Below are 19198 nucleotides of genomic sequence, written 5' to 3'. Positions count from 1 at the left end.
TGGGTGTGGCTGAAGCACGCAACGCGGATGGCCGATGATGGAGAACCGCTTTTCGGGTGAACTGGCTGATGGAGGTTGGCTTTGCTGAGGTGGAATGTGGATCCTGCATTAGATTTACCGGGCAGAACATAGGCAGTTTTGAGAATACAGAAACCTTCAAGGGGGCGTTAAGCAGTTCGGTGAGACGGGGTCAATAGTGCTCCTGGTTAGGGCAGCCATGCCTAGTGTGGAAAGAACTCTGCGATCTAGCTTCGCATGGCTGGAGCCTCTAGTTAAAAATTGTCCCTGGGTCCTCTAGAGAAGTCTCCCTTGATCTCTCAGAACAACGTATCCACTAAGGAATGCCACTCATCTATTTATAGGTTGTATCCACATCAGAGAAAAGTTCCATAGAGCAGAAATGATCTTATTCACTCTGGTGACCTCAGTGCTTTCTCCAGTATCTGGCAAACAGGGAGCCATCAGTAAGCATTTGTGGACTAAACACCAAAACCAGACGGGCTATGCCAAGTACCTAACCAAAACTAAGGTAGGAAGGTCTGCTTCTTACTGGTTGTGAAGACTTGAGAATATGTGCTGGCAAGTAACGAAGTACCTGAAATAGTTACTGGTCTTATTTGGGGAGTGGTGGGAAATCTGGCCTGATAAAGCAGGGCAGGGCCTTGAGAGTAGGCTGACCCTGAATTACAGGCAGCAGTGGAAGGTTTTGGAGTCGGGACTGAAGCAGTGCAGCTTGATGGCCCCAAGCAGGATGGACAGAGGTAGGGGATAGAGAAAATAAATGAAGCGTGTGGAAGCCGGTGTCAAGGTTTCAGAGACCAGGGCTGGAACTAACTTCCACCTGTCCCCCTCCCCCAGTGAATCCCGCTGGACCGCATCATGGGGCTGCAAGAGGCAGTTTGGGGGAGTACCAGGCCCAGGTCTGAAAGCCCATGGCGCTTGTCACACCACTTTTAACAATCTATTTCACAGACTCCCCAGGAAGCATGTTTCATGCACTAGCTAACGTGAACAGGAATAAACGTTTCATTGCCTTTTGAGGCTCAATTACTTTGGTTAAATGGTAACTTCAGGAAGGTTACCCAAAAGCTGAGCCTGTTTCCTCATCAGTACACTGATGTCACTTCGACCAGCATTACAGTTTGGGCTCAGGCTCAGATGATGTATTTATAGAAAGCTTAGTATACCTGGCAAGGTAATTACTTCCTAGTGTCCAGAACAGAACACTATTCATTTATAAAACTTTACAGGGATGCCCAGGTGGCTCAGTTGGTTAAGCGTCTGACTCCTGACTCGTCATTTCAGCTCAGGTCATCGTCCATGGGACTGAGCCCTGTGTCGGGCTCTGCACTGACAGGGCAGAACCTGCTTGGGATTCTCTGTCCCTCCCCAGCTCGCATGCTCTTGCTGTCAAAATAAACATTAAAAAAAAAAAAAAAGTCTGCATACCCTAAGCACCTGTGGCAGATTTATGACACATTGCTTTGAGGGTGCCGGCTTAAGACTGTCACCTGCCCGAACCAAACTTCAAAATAATTTACAAACCATTGAGCATCACCCACTGGAACATCCATCAGAGTCTTGTGGGGCAGTCTTCTAAAAAAGCAGCACACCCACCTCGACCTTCCAAGACCGTGCCCTGCTTTACCTTTCACTAGGGAGTTATGTCTCCCAGGGGCAACAGACGGGTCTGGCGCACAGCCAGCAGGCACCCACGTCTGTGGAAATGGACCTCCTATGGGGACCTCCAGGAGGCCCTCACAACTGATGACACTCCCCAGCAACGGTTTGTTGTCAGGGGGGTCCAGGAACGAAAATACCTAGGGCACTCACCCTTTAACAGCGGTGTGACGTGAATAACTCTCAAGAACAAATGAAGGAGCCGTGATTATGAACTCCAGGTAGAAAACTGCCGTATCTCACCTCCCTCTTCCAAAGGCTATGGGGGGAGGGGGGGGGAAATGGCTGCCGGTCACAATGTCAGCACGTGATGAAGGTAAGAGACTGAACAGTTACACTTTATTCTCCCTGTTCAACTCCAGAGGGCAAGCAAGCAAACAAGCATCCTGCTAGGCCTTGGATGCCCTTCTAGGCTCAGTGGGACAAATTCCAGCTCCGCGTCACCGTCTGGTTTAAGTTTCTTCCTCTGAAAGACACAAAAAGGTTAGAGAAATGAGCCATGCCGTATGGTGAGCTGCTTAGGATTGTCACCACCTCCACTCCGAAGCCTTTCGGTTCCTCGTGGGGCCAACGCGTTTCTGGTGAAGCAGGGAGAGGCGGCTCTGGGCCCACGTGACTAGCCCAGAGCCCATCTCTCCTCCTCAGACCCCTGGGATCTAAAGGCTCCTGAAAGCAGCTCCCGGTGCCAGACTGGAGGCTGCCCCAAAGTCCGGTCTCGGAACCGTCAGCAAGTTTTACATCAAGGCTACAGAGAGAGATTGGTGGCCACGAGGCTCAGGCCCTAGCCAGCCTACAGCTCACTCCAGGCTTCAGAACGAGGCCTGCCACACACCTTCTTCCTCCTCCTCCTCCTCCTCCTCTTCCTCCTCGTCCTCATCAGAGCTGAACGTGCCGTCGGGCAGGCTGTAGACGCGGATGACCTGCTTGTTGGGGTCCTTCAGGATGAGGTACTTGCCCTCCTCCAGCTTCATGCAGATGTCGATGACACAGCGCAGGATGCCCCAGGCGTTCTCGACGCTCAGGTTGATCTGGCTGGCAAACTCATTGGGCTTGAACTGCTGGGTGCCCAAGATGACGTGGCGTGAGGAGTCTTTCACGTGGTACCGGGACACGTAACTAGCGGGGTGGGGGTGGGGGGAAGGGGTGTTAGTGCCGTGGGGGCGGGGCCGCACTGAGAGACGGCAATGCCTGGGGCCACATGCAGGTTCTTCCCAAGGGAGGGGGAAAGGCAAGCACGGGTCTCTCCGCGCACCCCTCCTCTCGGCAGAAGACTTCACGGCCCCTGGACGGGAGTCTCACCCAAGCTTGAGATACTCCGACCCGGCCAGTAAGGCGCAGCAGGTCCATCGGGCCAACTTGTAGCTGTTGTTCTTTAGCTCGGTGGCAATGACAGCCCCTCGCTGGGAGTCCAGCTTCTGACGCCAGTCTACGCCGTTACAGTGCTGCAGGAGGAGAGCCCGGGCATAAGAATGAGGGTGGGCTCCTACCGCCCAAGGCCTGGAACCTCCTCCGGCCGAGAAGGGACTCCCCGGGGGGCTTGACTTGCAAGTGGGGGAGTCTGCACGTAAATCACAGGTAGGACTGTCATCACCGTAAAGGCAGAGACGTGCCACCCGGCAGACGGCAACTCCTCTCTCCACAAGAGCTTGTCTAGACAAGGACACAACGCACGCACAAGCCGACCAAGTGCCAGATGAATGGCGGGGACAAGGGTTCACCGTGCGTTGTGTGGTAAGGAAGGGCTTCGTGGAGGGGAACGGGCTAGCTGACCAAGGGGAGGCCAGTGACAGAGGCTGGGCGAGGCATGACCAGAGAGGCACAGAGGGAAAGACAGGCCGGGTCAGCCCTGGGTGGGGGTGGAGGCTGCAGAGGGGGAGGAGGTCGGTCTGGCCTTGTGGATATACATGTGCCCATGAAGGAGGGACCATCTTCCCCAGCCACCTCTTTCTGAGATGCAGGAACTCGAGACCCAGAGGGAAGTGACTGCTGGAAGTTCGCGTGGCACAACGTGCTCAGCCTGTCTCGGTTCATGGCAACCACAGGCGAAAAAAAAACACAACTACTAGAGTTCAAGTAGTTAGACCAAAACCATTCAGGAGCAGTATTTGGACAGATGTGTTTCTTCAAAATTACCCTTGTGAGTTTGCTCTGGCATTTGAAGGGCCTCTCCACAAATCTGTGCCGCTCGATGGAATTAATTGGCAGAGATCAACTGGGTGGGGTGGGGGGGGTGGGATGGAGGGCATGAGGGTCAGTTAGGAGACAGGTCAATGCACAGTAACAGGCATAATCAACAGCGTCGGAAACTAGGGTGACCGAAGAGTCTGTGTGGGGGAGGAGGACGCGGCGGGGACCATTCGAGGCTGAGCCTAAGGGAGTAGGAGAGACCCAAAGCTGGTACACAGCCGAGCCAGAGATGTGAGGAATCACTGTTAAGAGTTCAAGGCTGAGGCCCGGGGTAGGCCGAGTTCTATGGTGGCCCCCTACGGCGCCTACCCGAGTGCGGGTGGAGGCTGTATGGATGAGGAAACCCTGCTCCGGTGCTTACGCTCCCTTCTACGTCAGGGATTCTGCACGCGTAATTAAGGTCCCTTAAGGAGACTATGGGTGGGCCTCACCTAACCCCGAATCTCTTAAATCTGGGCATAAGCCAGACACAGAGAAGTCGAAGACCGCAAGAACCTGCCGTGCTGTTTCTGCCTGGAAGACGGAGGGGACCTGTGGCGCGGGATGTGGATGACCCCCAGGGCACGGGGTGTGGTGACCTCTAGGAGCCGAGAGGCCCCAGCTGACGGTGGCAAGAGAACGGGGACCCCAGTCCCACAACTGCAAGAACTCCGAACTCTGCCAACTAGAATGAGCTTGGAAGTTTCTTCCAGAACCTTCAGATTCACTTTAAGCCTCTAGGTTGCTGTCATCTGTTATGGAGCAAATGGAAACTAATACAAGGCTGTATGAGGAAGTCGTTATGGCAAAAACAGCCGCGTCGGGAACTGACCCTGAAAGAAGGCTCCACTGGTGTCAAAACAAGTGAAGGGAACCAAGAAATGTACGGGACTAGAGTGAGGGAACAGCACAGAGGGCAAGGCCACACGGCTACAGCGATGCTGAACGCTACAGGGAGGCCTGGAGGACAGTCGGAGAAGAGGTCACTGGCCTCAGAGCTAGGTCTGCAGAAATGCTTCTGGAGTGCTCTTCTGTCAGGTGACGGAGGCTAAGGAACACCCGGGGAGTGGGAATCAGCAGCAGTTAATGTTAATCCCGTGGCTCTAACGAAGTCAGAAGGAAATGGCCCACAGGCTCCATCTCATTAGACCCTTGTTCAACACTGGCTTAGCCCGAGCTGTCCTTCCCTCTGAGGACCCTTTGTTCTGTAGCAGCACCCAGGAGCACTGCCACCCACTGCCAGTTCAGGCACAGAAGCCTGGGCAACTTCAGAAAGGGAAGCAGCCCAAAACTCACGGGGCACCAGCACGAGAGGGAAGTAGAGAGTGGAAAAATGAAGGAAGCACATTTCTTTCAAGACGCCTCCCAAAGAGCCAAATCTTAGCTAACCTAACACTCTCTGAGTTCAGTAAGTGAAAGAGTTGGAAAAAGGAATCAGAAGGTTGAAGAAGGTAGTGGCTGCAGTAAATGAAAGAACAGCTCAAAGAGCTCCCAGGCTTAGAGGAAACCCGCCAGCCCAGATGAGAGGTCAAAACCAGACGCCTGCAGGGAGCAGACGCCAACGGGAGGTCAGCATGGACTAGAGGAGAGAGACCTGTAAGAAGGTAGTTCCTACTGGCTCCCATGTGCAAAGTAAGCAGAAAAGTTCTTCAACCATAACCATGTTCTACACACACACACACACACACACACACACACACACACACACACACACACACAAACACGTTCTCTTTCTCAATGAGGAACTCAGTGGAGAAAAACTCTGAAGACAAAAAAAATCTTGGAAGCTCTGTAAGTAACGCACGGGGAAACGAAACCGAGGTTCGCAAACACCAGCCGGGGACAACACGCTCGCAGGAACTACAGACAGGGTGACGAAGCACGCCTCACCCGGGAATCCCACTCATTGAGGGTCTTGATGTTGATGAAGGACACTTCCCCGTTGGCTCCGGTCATGACACCATCATGCTCACAACGGACAATAAGGTCGATATCGTCCCCAAGCTTCCACCTGCGGTAACTGCAACGAACAAGGAGCTTATCTGGTCACTGGAGACCCTGCGTTTCAGAGAAGCCACCCCACGCAGGTGGGTTGACATACCGGTATGCAACGGAGGCAACTTCATTCTTGTCCATGTCGTCCTCCACGAATGGGTTTGGGTTGGGGAAGTTGTATCTCTCCTTTCCCTGTAAACAGACAAAGGCGTCACTAGACAGCAAGTACTTGCTTCCGAGCCCATTGGCCAGACCCTGCACTCTGCTTAGTTACAGCCCTGGCCGGCTCCCCGGGGCCCTCGAGGGGGCTGTGGGCTCCCTGCATGGCGGGTGGCTATTTACCCCTCCTGACTTTAAGCATGAACCCCGATGGATCTCAAATGCTTATACGTGTTGCCGGCGAGCTTCGAGTATCTCATTTAATTAGCAGCCATGCCCCTCCTGTTTCATTTTGCCCCACAGCACACGTCACCGTTTGTCACAACCTAGGTTTACAGTCTTTCTTCCTCCACGATAACATAGCCTCCTAAGGGCAGGAACTTTGTGTACCGCTATATCCTCAACACCTAAATGCTGTATTTGTATAGATCAGCGTTATCTGTCCGACACTGAAGGTATCTATACGGCCTATCTGTGGAAGGTAAGTATTATTAGTATCCTGACTTTCCAGACAAGAAACCTACCCTACACCCCAAAGCTCTTAAGCACTGGATCTAAGGTTCGGTCAGGCAGCCTGACCTCAAAGCCCCAGCCTGGAGCTCCTCTGTGACAGGCGGGGACCCTGTCTGTCCTGCTCGGTCCCACAACCCCGGAGCCTACCACAAAGCAGACGTTCAGTAAACGGTAGCTGGCGAAACAGAAGCCGATGCCCAGACGCTCTCACCGCCTCACCATTCTCAAGCACTGCTGGGAGAAGTTGTGGTTGATGTAGGTCGCTTCCATGGCCAAGTTGCGGGGTGAGTTGAAGGAGTTGCCTTCATCTTGTGGGGGCTCGTTGGCGGTCTCACTCACCGTCAGGAGGTCTGCAAAAGCGGCAGCATGGTCACGCACCCGTGAAACCGGGTCGCCCGTGGTGTGCCTGGCACTGCAGGGAGGGGCCAGCGACGCAGGCCTGTCCTTCCAAGACCCGCCACCTACTCACATGGCTCCGTCAAGCGTGGGCAGGCTGGGGAGGGAGTGGGGAGTGCTGCCGGGTAACTTTAGATCCCCTCTGATGTCACAGTCAAGCGAGCTGTAAGAAGGCTACCCCATTTCAATCTGTTTGGATTCTTCAAGAGCCTGTCTGATTTTGTTAGCTTTTTAACAAAGAGAGGGCCCCAAGGCTCAAGCGTAGACAGAATTGTATCATTCTGTCTCACTGCCGTTAGTTCTCAGCGACCTGGTTTCCCCCCATGGCGTGCGTGCACACGTCCGTGTCGTGTGAAATACAGGCAAATGTATTTTTCCCTGTGTAAACACACCGATGTGAAGAAGAAAAAGCATTAAAAAAAACGTGAAGGTAACGTTAAAGGTGCTACGGAGAGCTGGAAGTCAGGAAAGTGCCATTCAAACAGGTAACGCTTGCCAGCACAGCGCTGGGGTCCTGGGAGGACTCAGGAAGCTGGCACCTCGAGCTGGGACAGCAGGGACCGTCCTTCCCTCTGCCAGGCCTCTCAGGGGGCTGGGAGGGCTTTGGCCACAGCTGTCACTGCCCGTGGGGAGACAGGCCACCTCCCAGCCCCGCTCCAGGACCAGGGACTTGCTCTGAGCCCTCAGAACACCCAACCCCGTCGCGTCGCTCCCAGACAGGCTTCTTACCAAAGTCAGAGTTGTCCCTCTTGTCGAAGAAGAGCTTGGACCCGACTCTCTGCACAACGATGTCCCAGGAGTACACAGAGCGGGTGCAGCTCATCAGCGTAGCCAGAATGGCATCGGTGGCAAACACGTTCCCCTGAGTTTTTGCCAGCTGCAAAGAGGGCAGAGAGCAAGATGTGAAGACACTCCAGTCTCACTGCCCATTCCCACGGAGGACTCGTTTGCAAGGGGCCCTCACACCCTCCCGTGCGCATGCGCCCTCTAGCTGTGTGAGGAGTGTGCGTGCGGCAGGTCTGCCTGCTGGCGGTCCCCACCCTAGGGTACGAGGGACCCCGCGGCTCTCCGAGCGCCCACGACGTTCCGGGATGGCACCTGACACCCCTCACCCCGGTGGCATGTGGTAAGCGCCTCCGACCCACTTCAGAGGTAGGAGATGCGAGGGGGTGGTGCCGGGAAGCGCGGCAGGGCTGGGAAGTGGGCCCGGCTCTGCTCTATTACCAGCATCAGGGGCTAACCAGCAAGGGGCCCGTATTTCCACCTAATCCTGTCTGATTCAGGAGCGTCGCATCTAAAGGGCTTTCCGAGGGGCGCCTGGGTGGCTCAGTCGGTTAAGCGGCCGACTTGGGCTCAGGTCATGATTTCGCGGTCCGTGAGTTCGAGCCCCACGTCAGGCTCTGTGCTGACAGTTCAGAGCCTGGAGCCTGTTTCAGATTCTGTGTCTCCCTCTCTCTGCCCCTAACCCACTCGCATCCTGTCTCTGTCTCTCTCAAAAATAAATAAACATTAAATAAATAAATAAATAAATAAATACATAAAAGCAGAACTAAAAACATGGAAACTGGGGGTGCCTGGGTGGCTCAGTTGGTTAAGCGTCTGATTTCGGCTCAGGTCATGATCTCACGGTTCGTGGGTTCGAGCCCCACGTCGGGCTCTGTGCTGACAGCTCAAAGCCTGGAGCCTGATTCAGATTCTGTGTCTCCCTGTCTCTCTGACCCTCCCCCGTTCATGCTGTCTCTGTCTCAAAAATAAATAAACGTTAAAAAAAATAATAATAAAAAAAAAAATAAAATAAAATAAAGGGCTTTCCAAGGCTCAGATGATTCACGTAGGTCCCCGCGGGCTCTGTTCCTCCTGAGGCCTCAGCTGTAGAGGCCGGCGGCACTCCCCACACAGGGGGGTGGCGAGCGGCCGAAGGGGGCGCCCACCTTTCGGATGACCGGGTCGTCCGTGGTGGTGACGGTGTGGAAGATGCGCTTGATGCTCCGCAGCGGCTTCTCACTCCTCGTGGTGATGCGGTCAAAGGCCTTGTCGTAGTATTCCAGGGCCCCACAGCACTCACTGAGGGGAGGCGGGGAAGACACGCAAAGCAAATGGGAAGGAGATCAGCTGTTTGTCTGAATCTGCTTCAGGTAAGCAGCTCTTTGAAACATCAGGAAAAGCTTTCCTGTGGACGACCTGTAGTCTTTCTCATCCTGCGGAAAGAGCTCTCTTTTGCTCATGAGGTCAGGAAGCGGAAAGAAATCTCAAGTTTAACGTCAGCGAACTCTCTGCTGGTCCCCCCTTGGCCCTGAGTTTTAAAAATTGTATCTGTTGGGCACCTGGCATCTGACTCTCGATTTCGGCTCAGGTCATGATCTCACCGTTCATGAGTTCGAGCCTCGCATCAGGCTCCGCGCTGGCAGTGTGGAGCCTGCTTGGGTTTCCCTCTCTCTCTCTCTCTCTCTCTGTCTCTCTCTCTGCCCTTTCCCTGCTTGTGCTGTCTCTCTCTCAAAATAAAATAAACTTAAAAAAAAAAATAAAAAAGTGTCTGTTAATCTTATACAATGTATTTAAGCGCCTGCCAATCCTTTTTGGAAACACTAAGGCTTGAGAAAACATTCACTGCCAGCTGGTCCACACAAGTGCATGGCGGAAGGTAGCAAAAGACGCCACTTACATGTCCTGAGGCTCTGACACTTCCAAGTAGCGCATCTTCATTAACTGAGGAAAGTCCATTTCCTCTTTCACCTCCCAGTCACTACGGACTTCCACTGAAGAGTCTCGGGGTTTCTGCAGTGCAAAACCAGGGGAGGGAAGAGAGTTACAGCCAGTGCGAGGCAGAAGCAAAAGGCAGCTTAGCAGCGCGAAGGGCTTTTAGCCAATAAACGTGTCCAGAACATTTACCACGTGCTGGGTGCTGTAGGAGCCAGAATCCCTGACCCCGAATTCGGAGTTTACAATCTCGAAGGGGAACGAGGGAGTCAAGGGGTCAAAAACAACCCGGGAACTTGACTCCCACGTAATGCCGGCGCCCAGGGAACGTACGTGTTTTCCGTGTGTATGGGTTCTTCCTAAAGAAGCTATGGCAGCTTCTTTTATTTCTCTCTGGATGTCAGCTATTTACCCTTGACATAGAAACATCACATCCGGCAAAATCTAACCGCTGCAATCTGGAGCTCCTCACTTGCCCTCACGTGTTCTTCGTTTATCACAGTGTCCGCCCGAGCATTTGTACGCGAACGTTCATGGCAGCGTTTTTCATAATAGCAACAGGTGGAAACCACCCAGACGGCCATGTACTGGTGAACGTGTACACAAAACGCAGTGTGGGGGCACCTGGGTGGCTCAGTCGGTTAAGCTTCCGACTTTAGTTCAAGTCATGATCTTGCCTTTTGTGGGTCCGAGCCCAGCATCGGGCTCTGTGCTGACAGTTCAGAGCCTGGAGCCTGCTTCAAGTTGTGTCTCCTTCTCTCTCTCAAAAATAAATAACGTTAAAAAAAAAAAACAACAACAACCAAAAAACCAGCCACAAAAATGCAGTGTGTCCACACAACCAATTCAGCAATGTGCCGACACACGCCACAACAGGGATGAACTGTGAAAGGAGCTACACAAAAGACCACATGTCATAGGATTCTATTTATGTGAAATGTCCAGAAGAGGCACATCCAGAGATAGAAAAGACCGGTGGCAGCCAAGGGCTGGGGAGAACCGGGGCTGGCTGCCGAAGGGTATGTGTTGTTTTCACAATGATTCAAACATTCTGAAACTGGCGAATATGTGTGAATATACCAAGAGCCACTGACTTGTACACTTTCAATGAGTGGATGGTGTGATATGTGAATTATGTTTCAATAAAGCAGTTACAAAACCAAACACATACGCGAAACTGAATTTCTAGACAGAACTCTGGTGTGGATACACTACCTGTGACTTCTGGTCCCATTTTTGCCTCACTCCGAACTGTTTCTGAAATTTTTTCTGCAGTCGTATGCGTTCTCTAGAAAGACAAGAAGACTGTGCTTTTGGTGCAGATCTTTGAGTCACTGGCTTTTCAAAAGGCAGAAAAGCTGCCATTCTCTTCGGCTGAACCTCAGCATCATTAGTGACTTCTCTGAACTAAGAAAACAGGGACTTCATGAAAAAGAGGAGACCTTAAGAGTGTTATAGGAGGCATACTGCCCCCCAGCACCCACCAGCTGGGTTTTACTCGCCCTATGGACGGTCCAATGGCAGCACCAGCCTGGGTGTGGCCGCTGCACCGCACAGCTCACAGGGCCCAGCTGAGCCCCAGAGCTCATCTTACCTACCCTCGCTTCTGGCCAGTGCACACGGCCACTGCCAGGGACCTTCCCGCCATGCTATCTGCCAAGAACTGGCCCTTGGAAAATGAGGCCAGGCTACACCAGTGGCTTAATGGCCTTCAGGAAGGAATTTTTGCTTGTTTGGCAGTGACGGGGAAGACCACCGTTGGCCTAGTGATTTCAGAGCACGGTCGGTCCTGGAAGAACAACTCAATCCAGGAGGATGTGGGAAACCTCACCTCTCCTTCTGCTTGGCGCTCTTAGGCAGGGTCTGCAGGTTGAACTGCAACATGTTCCGTCGATCTTTGTCTCTGCGGAGGTTCCGCTGGGAATCAAGAAAAAACAGCCACGCTAAAACCTTGGGGATCTGACCAACAGCAGGGAGTGCCCAGGGGGAGGTCTATACTTGGAATTGGCTTAGACGTTCACACGACATTTTTTATTGAAGTAGGTTTATGGGCCCTTGTTAGAGTTGTAGTTTGCCTCTTTATACATAGGAAGATGCAGCCCGACCGGACCATCTACTTAATAAAGCCTGCACACAGCAATTAAATGAGGCATCAGGCATCTTTTTACCTGGCACGAACACCCCACTCTCAGCACAGAGGCATGAGGTCCTGGCCACTGGTCAGCAGAAAGCTAAACTATTTAGACCATCTCTGGACCCAGCCCACGTTTACTTTAGCGCAACGTGTCACCGGTCAGCTACTTGGGAGTCACTGGAAGACCTAGGAGAACACGCTTTCCTCCCGTCACTATGTGCAAGGAAGCACTTTTAGCAGGTGGCAGCCACGGGTAATGGCCCCAAGACGGTCAGATTGCCGGCTCTTGGCCTACCTGTGCAAATCGCATCCGATTCCGCTGGTAGGCGGTTTTCTGTGTGCGTGCTGTGTCCACCAGCTGGAAACTGGTTTCATCCTCCTCGTGGAAATAAGCATACTGACTTCCACCACCGAACTGAGAGGAGTACTTATCTGCAGGCAAAGGGGATGATGTGTAACAGATGCTACCTACAGACTCTGCACGCCTGCTCTTCTAAAGCCCTGCTAGTTCTTTTAAAACTTTTTTTTTTTTTTAAATGTTTTTAGTTATTTTTGAGAGACAGAGCACAACTGGGAAAGGGGCAGAGAGAGAGGGAGACACGGAATCCGAAGCAGGCTCTGAGCTGTCAGCACTGAGCCCGACGTGGGGCTTGAACTCACACACCGTGAGATCATGACCGGAGCTGAAGTCGGATGCTTAACCGACTGGGCCACCCAGGCGCCCCTAAAGCCCTGCTATTTCGAGTGTGCTCTCAGGACCCTTAACGGAAGTGCATGTTGATGGACTCCGCCCAGCCCCACTACGTCAGAATCAATGTTTTCAGAAGGTCCCCAGGTGATTCTTGTGCACATTCCAGTTTGAAAAGCTCTGATCTAAAGAAATTTCTAAGTCACGACAGAGTCTGAGTTCTTTAAGATAAGCCCATTTCACACCCTGCCTTAATCTATGAGGACCGGAATTAAGGTTTACTACTCCAGAAAGGGCAAATATGGGGTATGCGGTATGCAAATATGCAACCACTTACATCATCTGGTACCCCAAGCAGACAGGTCTAATGGGTTATGATATACTTTACTGTTGACCCTAGCCTCAGATCATCCTAACTGGGTACTCACTCCAACTAAGCCACTTCCAACAATCTCAACTGGCACAGGAAAAAACGAGACGACAACACCAACACCACCAACCCATCTACTGTATCAAGATCTTAAAATCAGGGCTTGTAGACCTGGAGTCCACCGATTGGCTTCACAGGTTCGGTAAATCCCAGGCACTAGGGTACCAAATGGGAAGGAGTTCAACAGATCTGTGAAAGGGTTTATGCCTCCCTAAAAGCGGAAGGAAAAAAATCCCACTGTAACAGGTTAAACCTCCTTAATGACCAGTCTTTAGTTTTGGGACCGTTTCAAAAAAATGTATGTGGTTATTGTCTACAGTTCAGCTCCTGCCCCTAAAAACTATGTGTTATCGTTAGCAAAACATCCTGGAATGTTTTTGGATGGAGGTCACTGGAAAAAGTAACAATCCTCCCAAGGCCTTGATCTGGGCGGTCAGTTGAACACTTACTCGTGTACCTCTTATCTTGATATGTGGCACCTGTCCAGTCTGCAACCTGTGAGGCAACAAGAGAAGACAGAGCACGCAGGTCAATCAGGCAAGTTTCTGCTGACCCAGAAGCCCCCGTACGCGAAGACGCAGTCTGGGAAAGTGTAAGGACTGGCTCACGATGCCTCTGCCAAGTGCCCAGCTCTCCCGTGACTACTGGAAGGACCCAGACGTTATAGCTGTTCCCAGCCAGCGTCTCCGTGAGGAGCACAGGAGTTAAATTCTTTTGAGAGAATAAAATCGAAACGATCTAACAGACGACAGCGGTCACGGCTCGAAAGAGTCACTGTCACTGACGGGCCAAGTACCTTTCCTAGTCGATCTCCTTTGCTAAACGGCTGGTAGGGCATATCCCGAAACTGCTCAGGAACCGCACAGGGACCCCAACCCGAGGGGTTGTCCTGGATCACAGGTGTCATGAACTTTGCCATCTTCTAGAATCTTAAAGATACAAATAATGTGAGGAGCTTTGTGAAGAAAGGCCTCCAAGCCCAAAAAGCCTTCCATTCGAGGTAAGCTAAGACAGAATGATAAAATCAGAAAAGCGACACACAAGATGGAAGTCACAGATAATACTGTGAGTACTTAAAACTCAGAGGACAAATACGAAGACTCATTTACCGTATTGTGCTGCTTGTGACACCCACTTTTTCCACTATAATATCTTTGAAACAAGGCTGCATCTTCCGCTTGATGGACTGTCTCACCTTAATCGGCAGTTTTTCTTTCTTAGTCTACATATGACAGTGGTGCTTCTTTTTTTTTTTTTTAAATTTTTTTTAACATTTATTTATTTTTGAGACAGAGAGAGACAGAGCATGAATGGGGGAGGGTCAGAGAGAGGGAGACACAGAATCTGAAACAGGCTCCAGGCTCTGAGCGGTCAGCACAGAGCCCGACGCGGGGCTCGAACTCACGGAGTGTGAGATCGTGACCTGAGCCGAAGTCGGCCGCTTAACCGACTGAGCCACCCAGGCGCCCCTCGACAGTGGTGCTTCTTAAACGCAGCGGGGTCTCAGATTTGATGGAATGTAGTAACCTTTTCTCAAGCGTAATAACCACGATCTAGTTTCCAGAAACACCTTCACCAAGGCAAACAATCCCTAGCATCCCTAAGCCTCAGTCTTTTCATCTGTAAAGTGAGTGAGACCCTTGTCTAATTCATAGCACAAGACCAGGGTCAAAGACTTAATAGTTACGCACATGAAAATGCCTTCGCTGTAAAATGCCACACCATTACTACTTAGACTTGCAAAAATACATTTACACACAGTGCCGGGAAAGAGTCCGTAAGTATATCCCACTATTCAACTTTTCTTTCTCATTCTCCCAATTTTCTGCCATCAATGCAAACCCTCACGCAGAGCAAGTGGACAGAGCCTGTCAGAAAGCTGATGTTACCATGAACCTTAGGTTGTAGAAGTGGCCAATCATCACATGTTTGTAATATTACGAGTACCAGGTACTGTTCTTAGTGTTTACTCTGCACCAATTCAGTAAATCCTCCCAATGATCCTGGCGTAGCGGCTAGTATCATCTCCACTCTTCAGGTAAGAAAATTGAGGCACAGAGAAGCTAAGAAGTTGTTCAAATTTGCAATGCTAGTTGACGAAAAAATCTGAACCAAAGCAGTCTGGCTGGAATTCACACTCTGTGTGAGGCTACAGCTCCTCTCGAGAGAGAAAAAGCCAGGGGCTACAGAGCACATCTCTGCCTGACGGTTTCTATCAAAAACCTCATCATCCATCATAATCCTCAGGTGAGCTCCCAGAGGAAAATTCACTACACGAGTATTTCTGGAGGCAGCCATCAAAGCACACAGGCACAGTGACCTTAGTAAGTTCTCAGTGTCCCATGACAGGGAGAGAGATTCAGGCTTCCTCCAGAAGTGACACCTGGGTGACAGCAACAGGGACCTTCGTCCTTCAACTCTATGCTTAAGCTACACTACAGAAAGGGGACTGAGGGCAGGCGTGGCAGTTTCAAGACAATTCACACTAAAATACGTATTTATGGAGCTCCTACAATGTCAGACACTATGCTAAATTAAAAATTTGCAGCTCAGCTGTCGATCCGTCCATTGTTTCAAAAACAGACTTGATTTCCAGGGTTGTCTGCACCAAGTCCAACATTCTTACCATTACGTTATAGCTGGGCAGCAGGCTGAGAAAACATGGGGTGTTACTTTTTACAATGTTTTATTTTTGAGAGAGACAGAGCATGAGTGGGGCAGGAGCAGAGAGAGAGAGAGAGAGAGAGACACAGAATCTGAAGCAGGCTCCAGGCTCCGAGCTGTCAGCACAGAGCCCGCTGCAGGGCTCGAACTCACGGGGTGTGAGATCATGACCTGAGCGGAAGTTCGATGTTTAACCAACTGAGCCACCCAGGCACCCTGAAAAAAATGGGGATTTAGACTATACCTAGTAACCCAGTAATGATGTTTAAAAACGTTTAAGAAATCGAGTCCTCTCTCACAGCTCAAGAAGGAAACAGACCCAAGGCTTGGCATACATTTCTCCAGGGGGAGGAAGTCCCCTGGCTTCAACCCATTCAAAATAAGAGCGAGCAGAACAGAACCAGAAGGAGAAAGAGCCACTCTGTTATATCGAAGTGACAGCTGTACTGGCTACAAGGACAGGGTGGGGAGGCCACCACAGGGCAGTCAGAAGGGGCCCATGGCTGGCAGGGCACGGTATTGTGCAGATTACCCTGACCACCACAGATCATATGCCATCAGTCCCTGGGGGGAGAGTTTCAAATCAGAGATCACACCTGCTCCACCACAGCCTTCCATTTCACAGAAAAGGAAAGAAAACCTTCGGACTGCGGACTCCTCAGAGCAGGATCGAACACTGCTCAGCTTGGTACAGTCAGTACCTCCTTCCACGGCAGCTCAGAGAGCCTCTGATCGCTTTGAAAAGACCCTGAGACCCAAAGGGGTTAAGTGGTATTATCAAAGTCGCTCAGCCCGTGGCCGCAAAGCGGAGCCCAAGGTCAGAGAACCTTACCCATAAGGCCGTGCCCCGCATCCCTAAGTGTGTCGGGCCTGGGGTCCCCGAAAGGCGGATTCGTGCCCCGCCCAGCTGAGCAGAAGTGGCCGGAGACGTACGAGAGGCCTCTTCCGGAAGGCCCCCGAAGGCTGCGCCCAGCCCAAACCGGCTCCAGAGATACGGAGAACCTTAAGGGACACTCCACTCACCTGTAAAGGCCTCGGGCGGCCCCGATGGCGAGAGATGGTCCAGGCCGAAGACCACACACCCAGCAGCCCTCGGAGGAACGGAGGGAAAAAGGAGAGAAGATGCGCGCGCAGCGGCCGGCGCCGTAAACACAATCGACGCTGTCGTAAACTGCGTTCTTGCTTCCTCCGGACTCAAGGGCGGAACGCACGAGTCGTAAAGCGACGGCAGACCCGGAAGTTCGTCACAACTCTCTGCTAGGTGGCCCGATGGGTCTCTGAGGAGCCGAGACTCCGGAGGTGTGTTTACAATTACGTCACGGGCGCCTCCGGCGAGGCCCCGAGAGGGCGTTCCGAATTATTGAAACGTGGCTGCCCGGCAGTGGAGGTTGGGGGCGGGCAGCGGTGACCGCCCTTCTGTGTCCCCCCAGTGTTTCGCGGACGCTTCGGCCCCTCTGTATCGCACCGTGACCGGGGCTCCGGTCTTCTCTAGCTAGTCGTGTGGCTCGAGTCTCACAGCTGGGGGCAGGTCGAGAGTCAGGGCAGAGGTTAAAGTTACCATCCCCTACCCCCGCCCCCTGTACCACCCCCGCCCCCCGGCTTTTAGTCTCGGTAACATGCCCAGAGGGGAGGGTTATATTGCTAGTGTAGAGGGCGGCCGCCAGGATTCCAGCCACACTCCACGGTTCTCAAATTTTGTAGGGCAAAGATTTCTGGGGCGCCGAAGTGTAGGATGGAGACCGCGGGTCTCACCTCCACGGACGGGTTATTTAACTATGTCTAAGCTGGAGGCCGGGAATCAGCTTAGCGATTGTGATTCTGAAGTGGCGACCGCTTTGCTACGAAGGGCAACCGTGCTGTCCTTTCAATGACTATCGGGTCTCCGGAGTTTGTCCTGAAATCTTATTGGGGGATTTCAAAGCATTGAAAGAGGATCCGAGGACGTGCTTTTATTCAAACCTCACATCCTTTTCTACCTGGTCTGGGATTCCTCCCAGCGTGTCTCTTCTGTCGGAAAATGTATCTATTGTTAGATCTGATATCTGCTTGGCTCTGCTACCTGCAAGCTGTGTAGGCTTCTCATCTCTGGGCTCAGTTTCCTCATCTGTAAGTTAGAGGTAATAAAATTATATTGGGTGCAATGAGAGTAAAAATACATTCATATGAGAACAGTAATTCCACTTACGTGAACTTGGGGACAGGCTATTCGATCTCTCTCTGAAGCTGCTTACTCATCTGTGAACTGAAAATACTAACAGCTGTTGGGGCACGTGGGTGGCTCAGTTGGTTAAGCGTCCCACTCTAGATTTTTTGCTCAGGTCACGATCTCAACGGTTGGTGGGATCGAGCCCCCAGTCAGGCTCCTCGCTGACATCGGGGAGCCTACTTGTGATTCTTTCCATCTCTGTCTCTGCCCCTTTTCTCTCTCATGTGCACGCATGCTCTCTCTCTCTCAGAATAGTAAAAAATATTAATAGCCTTGTTTGTTTCTATAACTTTTCTCCCAATCTGCTCCTGTTCCAGTTTTCCTAATTTTTATTGATGGCACCCAGGTAATGGTGTTCAGCCGAAACCTTGTAGTCCTCATTGGTAATTCCTTTTCCGTTTCCCACCACATTCCCACACTTGGTCCTTTACCAAGTCCTCTTGATTCTGTTTTCAAAATCCACCATGAGTGCTATCACTTTGCTCCAATGTATCCAGGCTCATGCTCAGACTCCCAGCGTCCACTTCCTGCTCCTCTGGGCTCCTTCTCCACATGGTGCCCAGAGCAATCTACTGTCTTCTAGCAGCTTCCCATGTTTTTTTTTTTTTTTTTTTTAATTTTAATGTTTATTTATTTTTGAGGGAGAGAGAGAGAGAATGAGCAGGGCAGGGGCAGAGAGAGAGGGAGACACAGAATCTGAAGCAGGCTCCAGGCTCCGAGCTGTCAGCCCAGAGCCCGATGTGGGGCTCGAACCCACGAACTGTGAGATCATGACCTGAACCGAAGTCGGACGCTCAACCAACTGAGCCACCCAGGCACCCCTTCCCATATGTGCTTAGGGTTGAAACATGAATGGCTTCCTGTGGCCTGTCTGGTCCCTGGTTACCTTCCAACTTTACATCCTGTCTTCTATACTGACTCGGCTATGGGTACCATGATCTTTCTGTGCCTTAAGTACATCCACCTCTTATCTATCCCAGCAGGGCCTCTGCATTTTCTGTGCCTTCCGCCTGGAACAGTCTTTCCCAGATTTGCCTGTGCCTGGCTCATCATTCGTGTCTCCGTTCAGACTTCTCTCTTCAAGGAGATCTTCTCTGACCACCATTCCTAAAGAGGCTTCTCCTCCCTCCTCCCTCCTCACCCTCTTACTCTGCTTCCTTGTAGTTCTTATCATGCTCTGAAGTATTTTTTTGTTTCCTTGTTTGGGTTCTGTCTCTGCCTCTAGTGTATAAGCTCCATAAGAGTAGAGGTTTTGTCTGTCTTACCTAGAGCAGTGCCAGTAAGACATATTGGTTGAATTGTTGAATGAATGGATAGGGGTTTTATGAGAATTGAATGAAAAAATAAATTCAGTAGATTATCCTGGGCACATAAGTAAGTACTCAGTGTCAGTGTAGGGAAGATCAATATTAATTGTAATATGTTCTAAAACGTAAAGAGTGGGGCACCTGGGTGGCTCAGTTGGTTAAG

The 19198-nt window shown here is 51.5% G+C and overlaps 1 protein-coding gene and 1 long non-coding RNA gene across 5 annotated transcripts in view; one reads left to right on the top strand and one right to left on the bottom strand.

The window, feature by feature from the left end:
• Positions 1 to 1991: 1991 nt before the first annotated feature.
• Positions 1992 to 16700, bottom strand: EIF3D (eukaryotic translation initiation factor 3 subunit D). Of its 2 annotated transcripts, none has more exons than XM_086712373.1 (15): positions 16546 to 16700; positions 13655 to 13787; positions 13308 to 13353; positions 12036 to 12172; positions 11438 to 11523; positions 10822 to 10894; positions 9572 to 9684; positions 8841 to 8973; positions 7639 to 7786; positions 6733 to 6863; positions 5948 to 6033; positions 5737 to 5866; positions 2980 to 3122; positions 2513 to 2796; positions 1992 to 2146 (listed from the first exon to the last, which is right to left on the bottom strand). In XM_086712373.1, exons 2-15 carry the CDS (start codon positions 13775 to 13777, stop codon positions 2133 to 2135), a joined length of 1647 nt encoding a protein of 548 aa, XP_086568499.1. In that variant the 5' UTR covers positions 13778 to 13787; positions 16546 to 16700; the 3' UTR covers positions 1992 to 2132. The 2 variants fall into 2 exon arrangements, with proteins under 2 accessions (XP_086568499.1, XP_086568500.1); XM_086712374.1 differs by lacking the exon at positions 16546 to 16700 and adding an exon at positions 13968 to 14080.
• The window catches only part of LOC147578914 (uncharacterized), a 107974-nt gene continuing 105441 nt past the window's right edge, over positions 16666 to 19198 (top strand). For all 3 annotated transcript variants that reach the window (XR_015253334.1, XR_015253333.1, XR_015253332.1), the window contains exon 1: positions 16666 to 16821. This is a non-coding gene — a long non-coding RNA (uncharacterized LOC147578914). The remainder of the gene's footprint in view (positions 16822 to 19198) is intronic.

The sequence above is a fragment of the Puma concolor genome, chromosome B4, assembly GCF_028749965.1.
Source record: "Puma concolor isolate L17-30 chromosome B4, mPumCon1.1.hap2, whole genome shotgun sequence".
In the NCBI taxonomy this organism is placed as follows: Eukaryota; Metazoa; Chordata; class Mammalia; order Carnivora; family Felidae; genus Puma; species Puma concolor.
The sequence above is the reverse complement of the archived record's forward strand: the minus strand, read 5'-3'. Positions and strand labels throughout refer to the sequence as shown.

What these genes read in the sequence shown, in the direction of transcription:
- EIF3D (XM_086712373.1), bottom strand. Translation starts at nt 13,777, where the DNA reads ATGGCAAAGTTCATGACACCTGTGATCCAGGACAACCCCTCGGGTTGG. An exon ending in AGCGCCAAGCAGAAGGAGAG is followed by an intron (nt 10,895 to 11,437) that starts GTGAGGTTTCCC and finishes TTGTCTTTCTAG; the next exon opens with AGAACGCATACGACTGCAGA. An exon ending in GTGTCAGAGCCTCAGGACAT is followed by an intron (nt 8,974 to 9,571) that starts GTAAGTGGCGTC and finishes GCCTCCCCTCAG; the next exon opens with TGAGTGCTGTGGGGCCCTGG.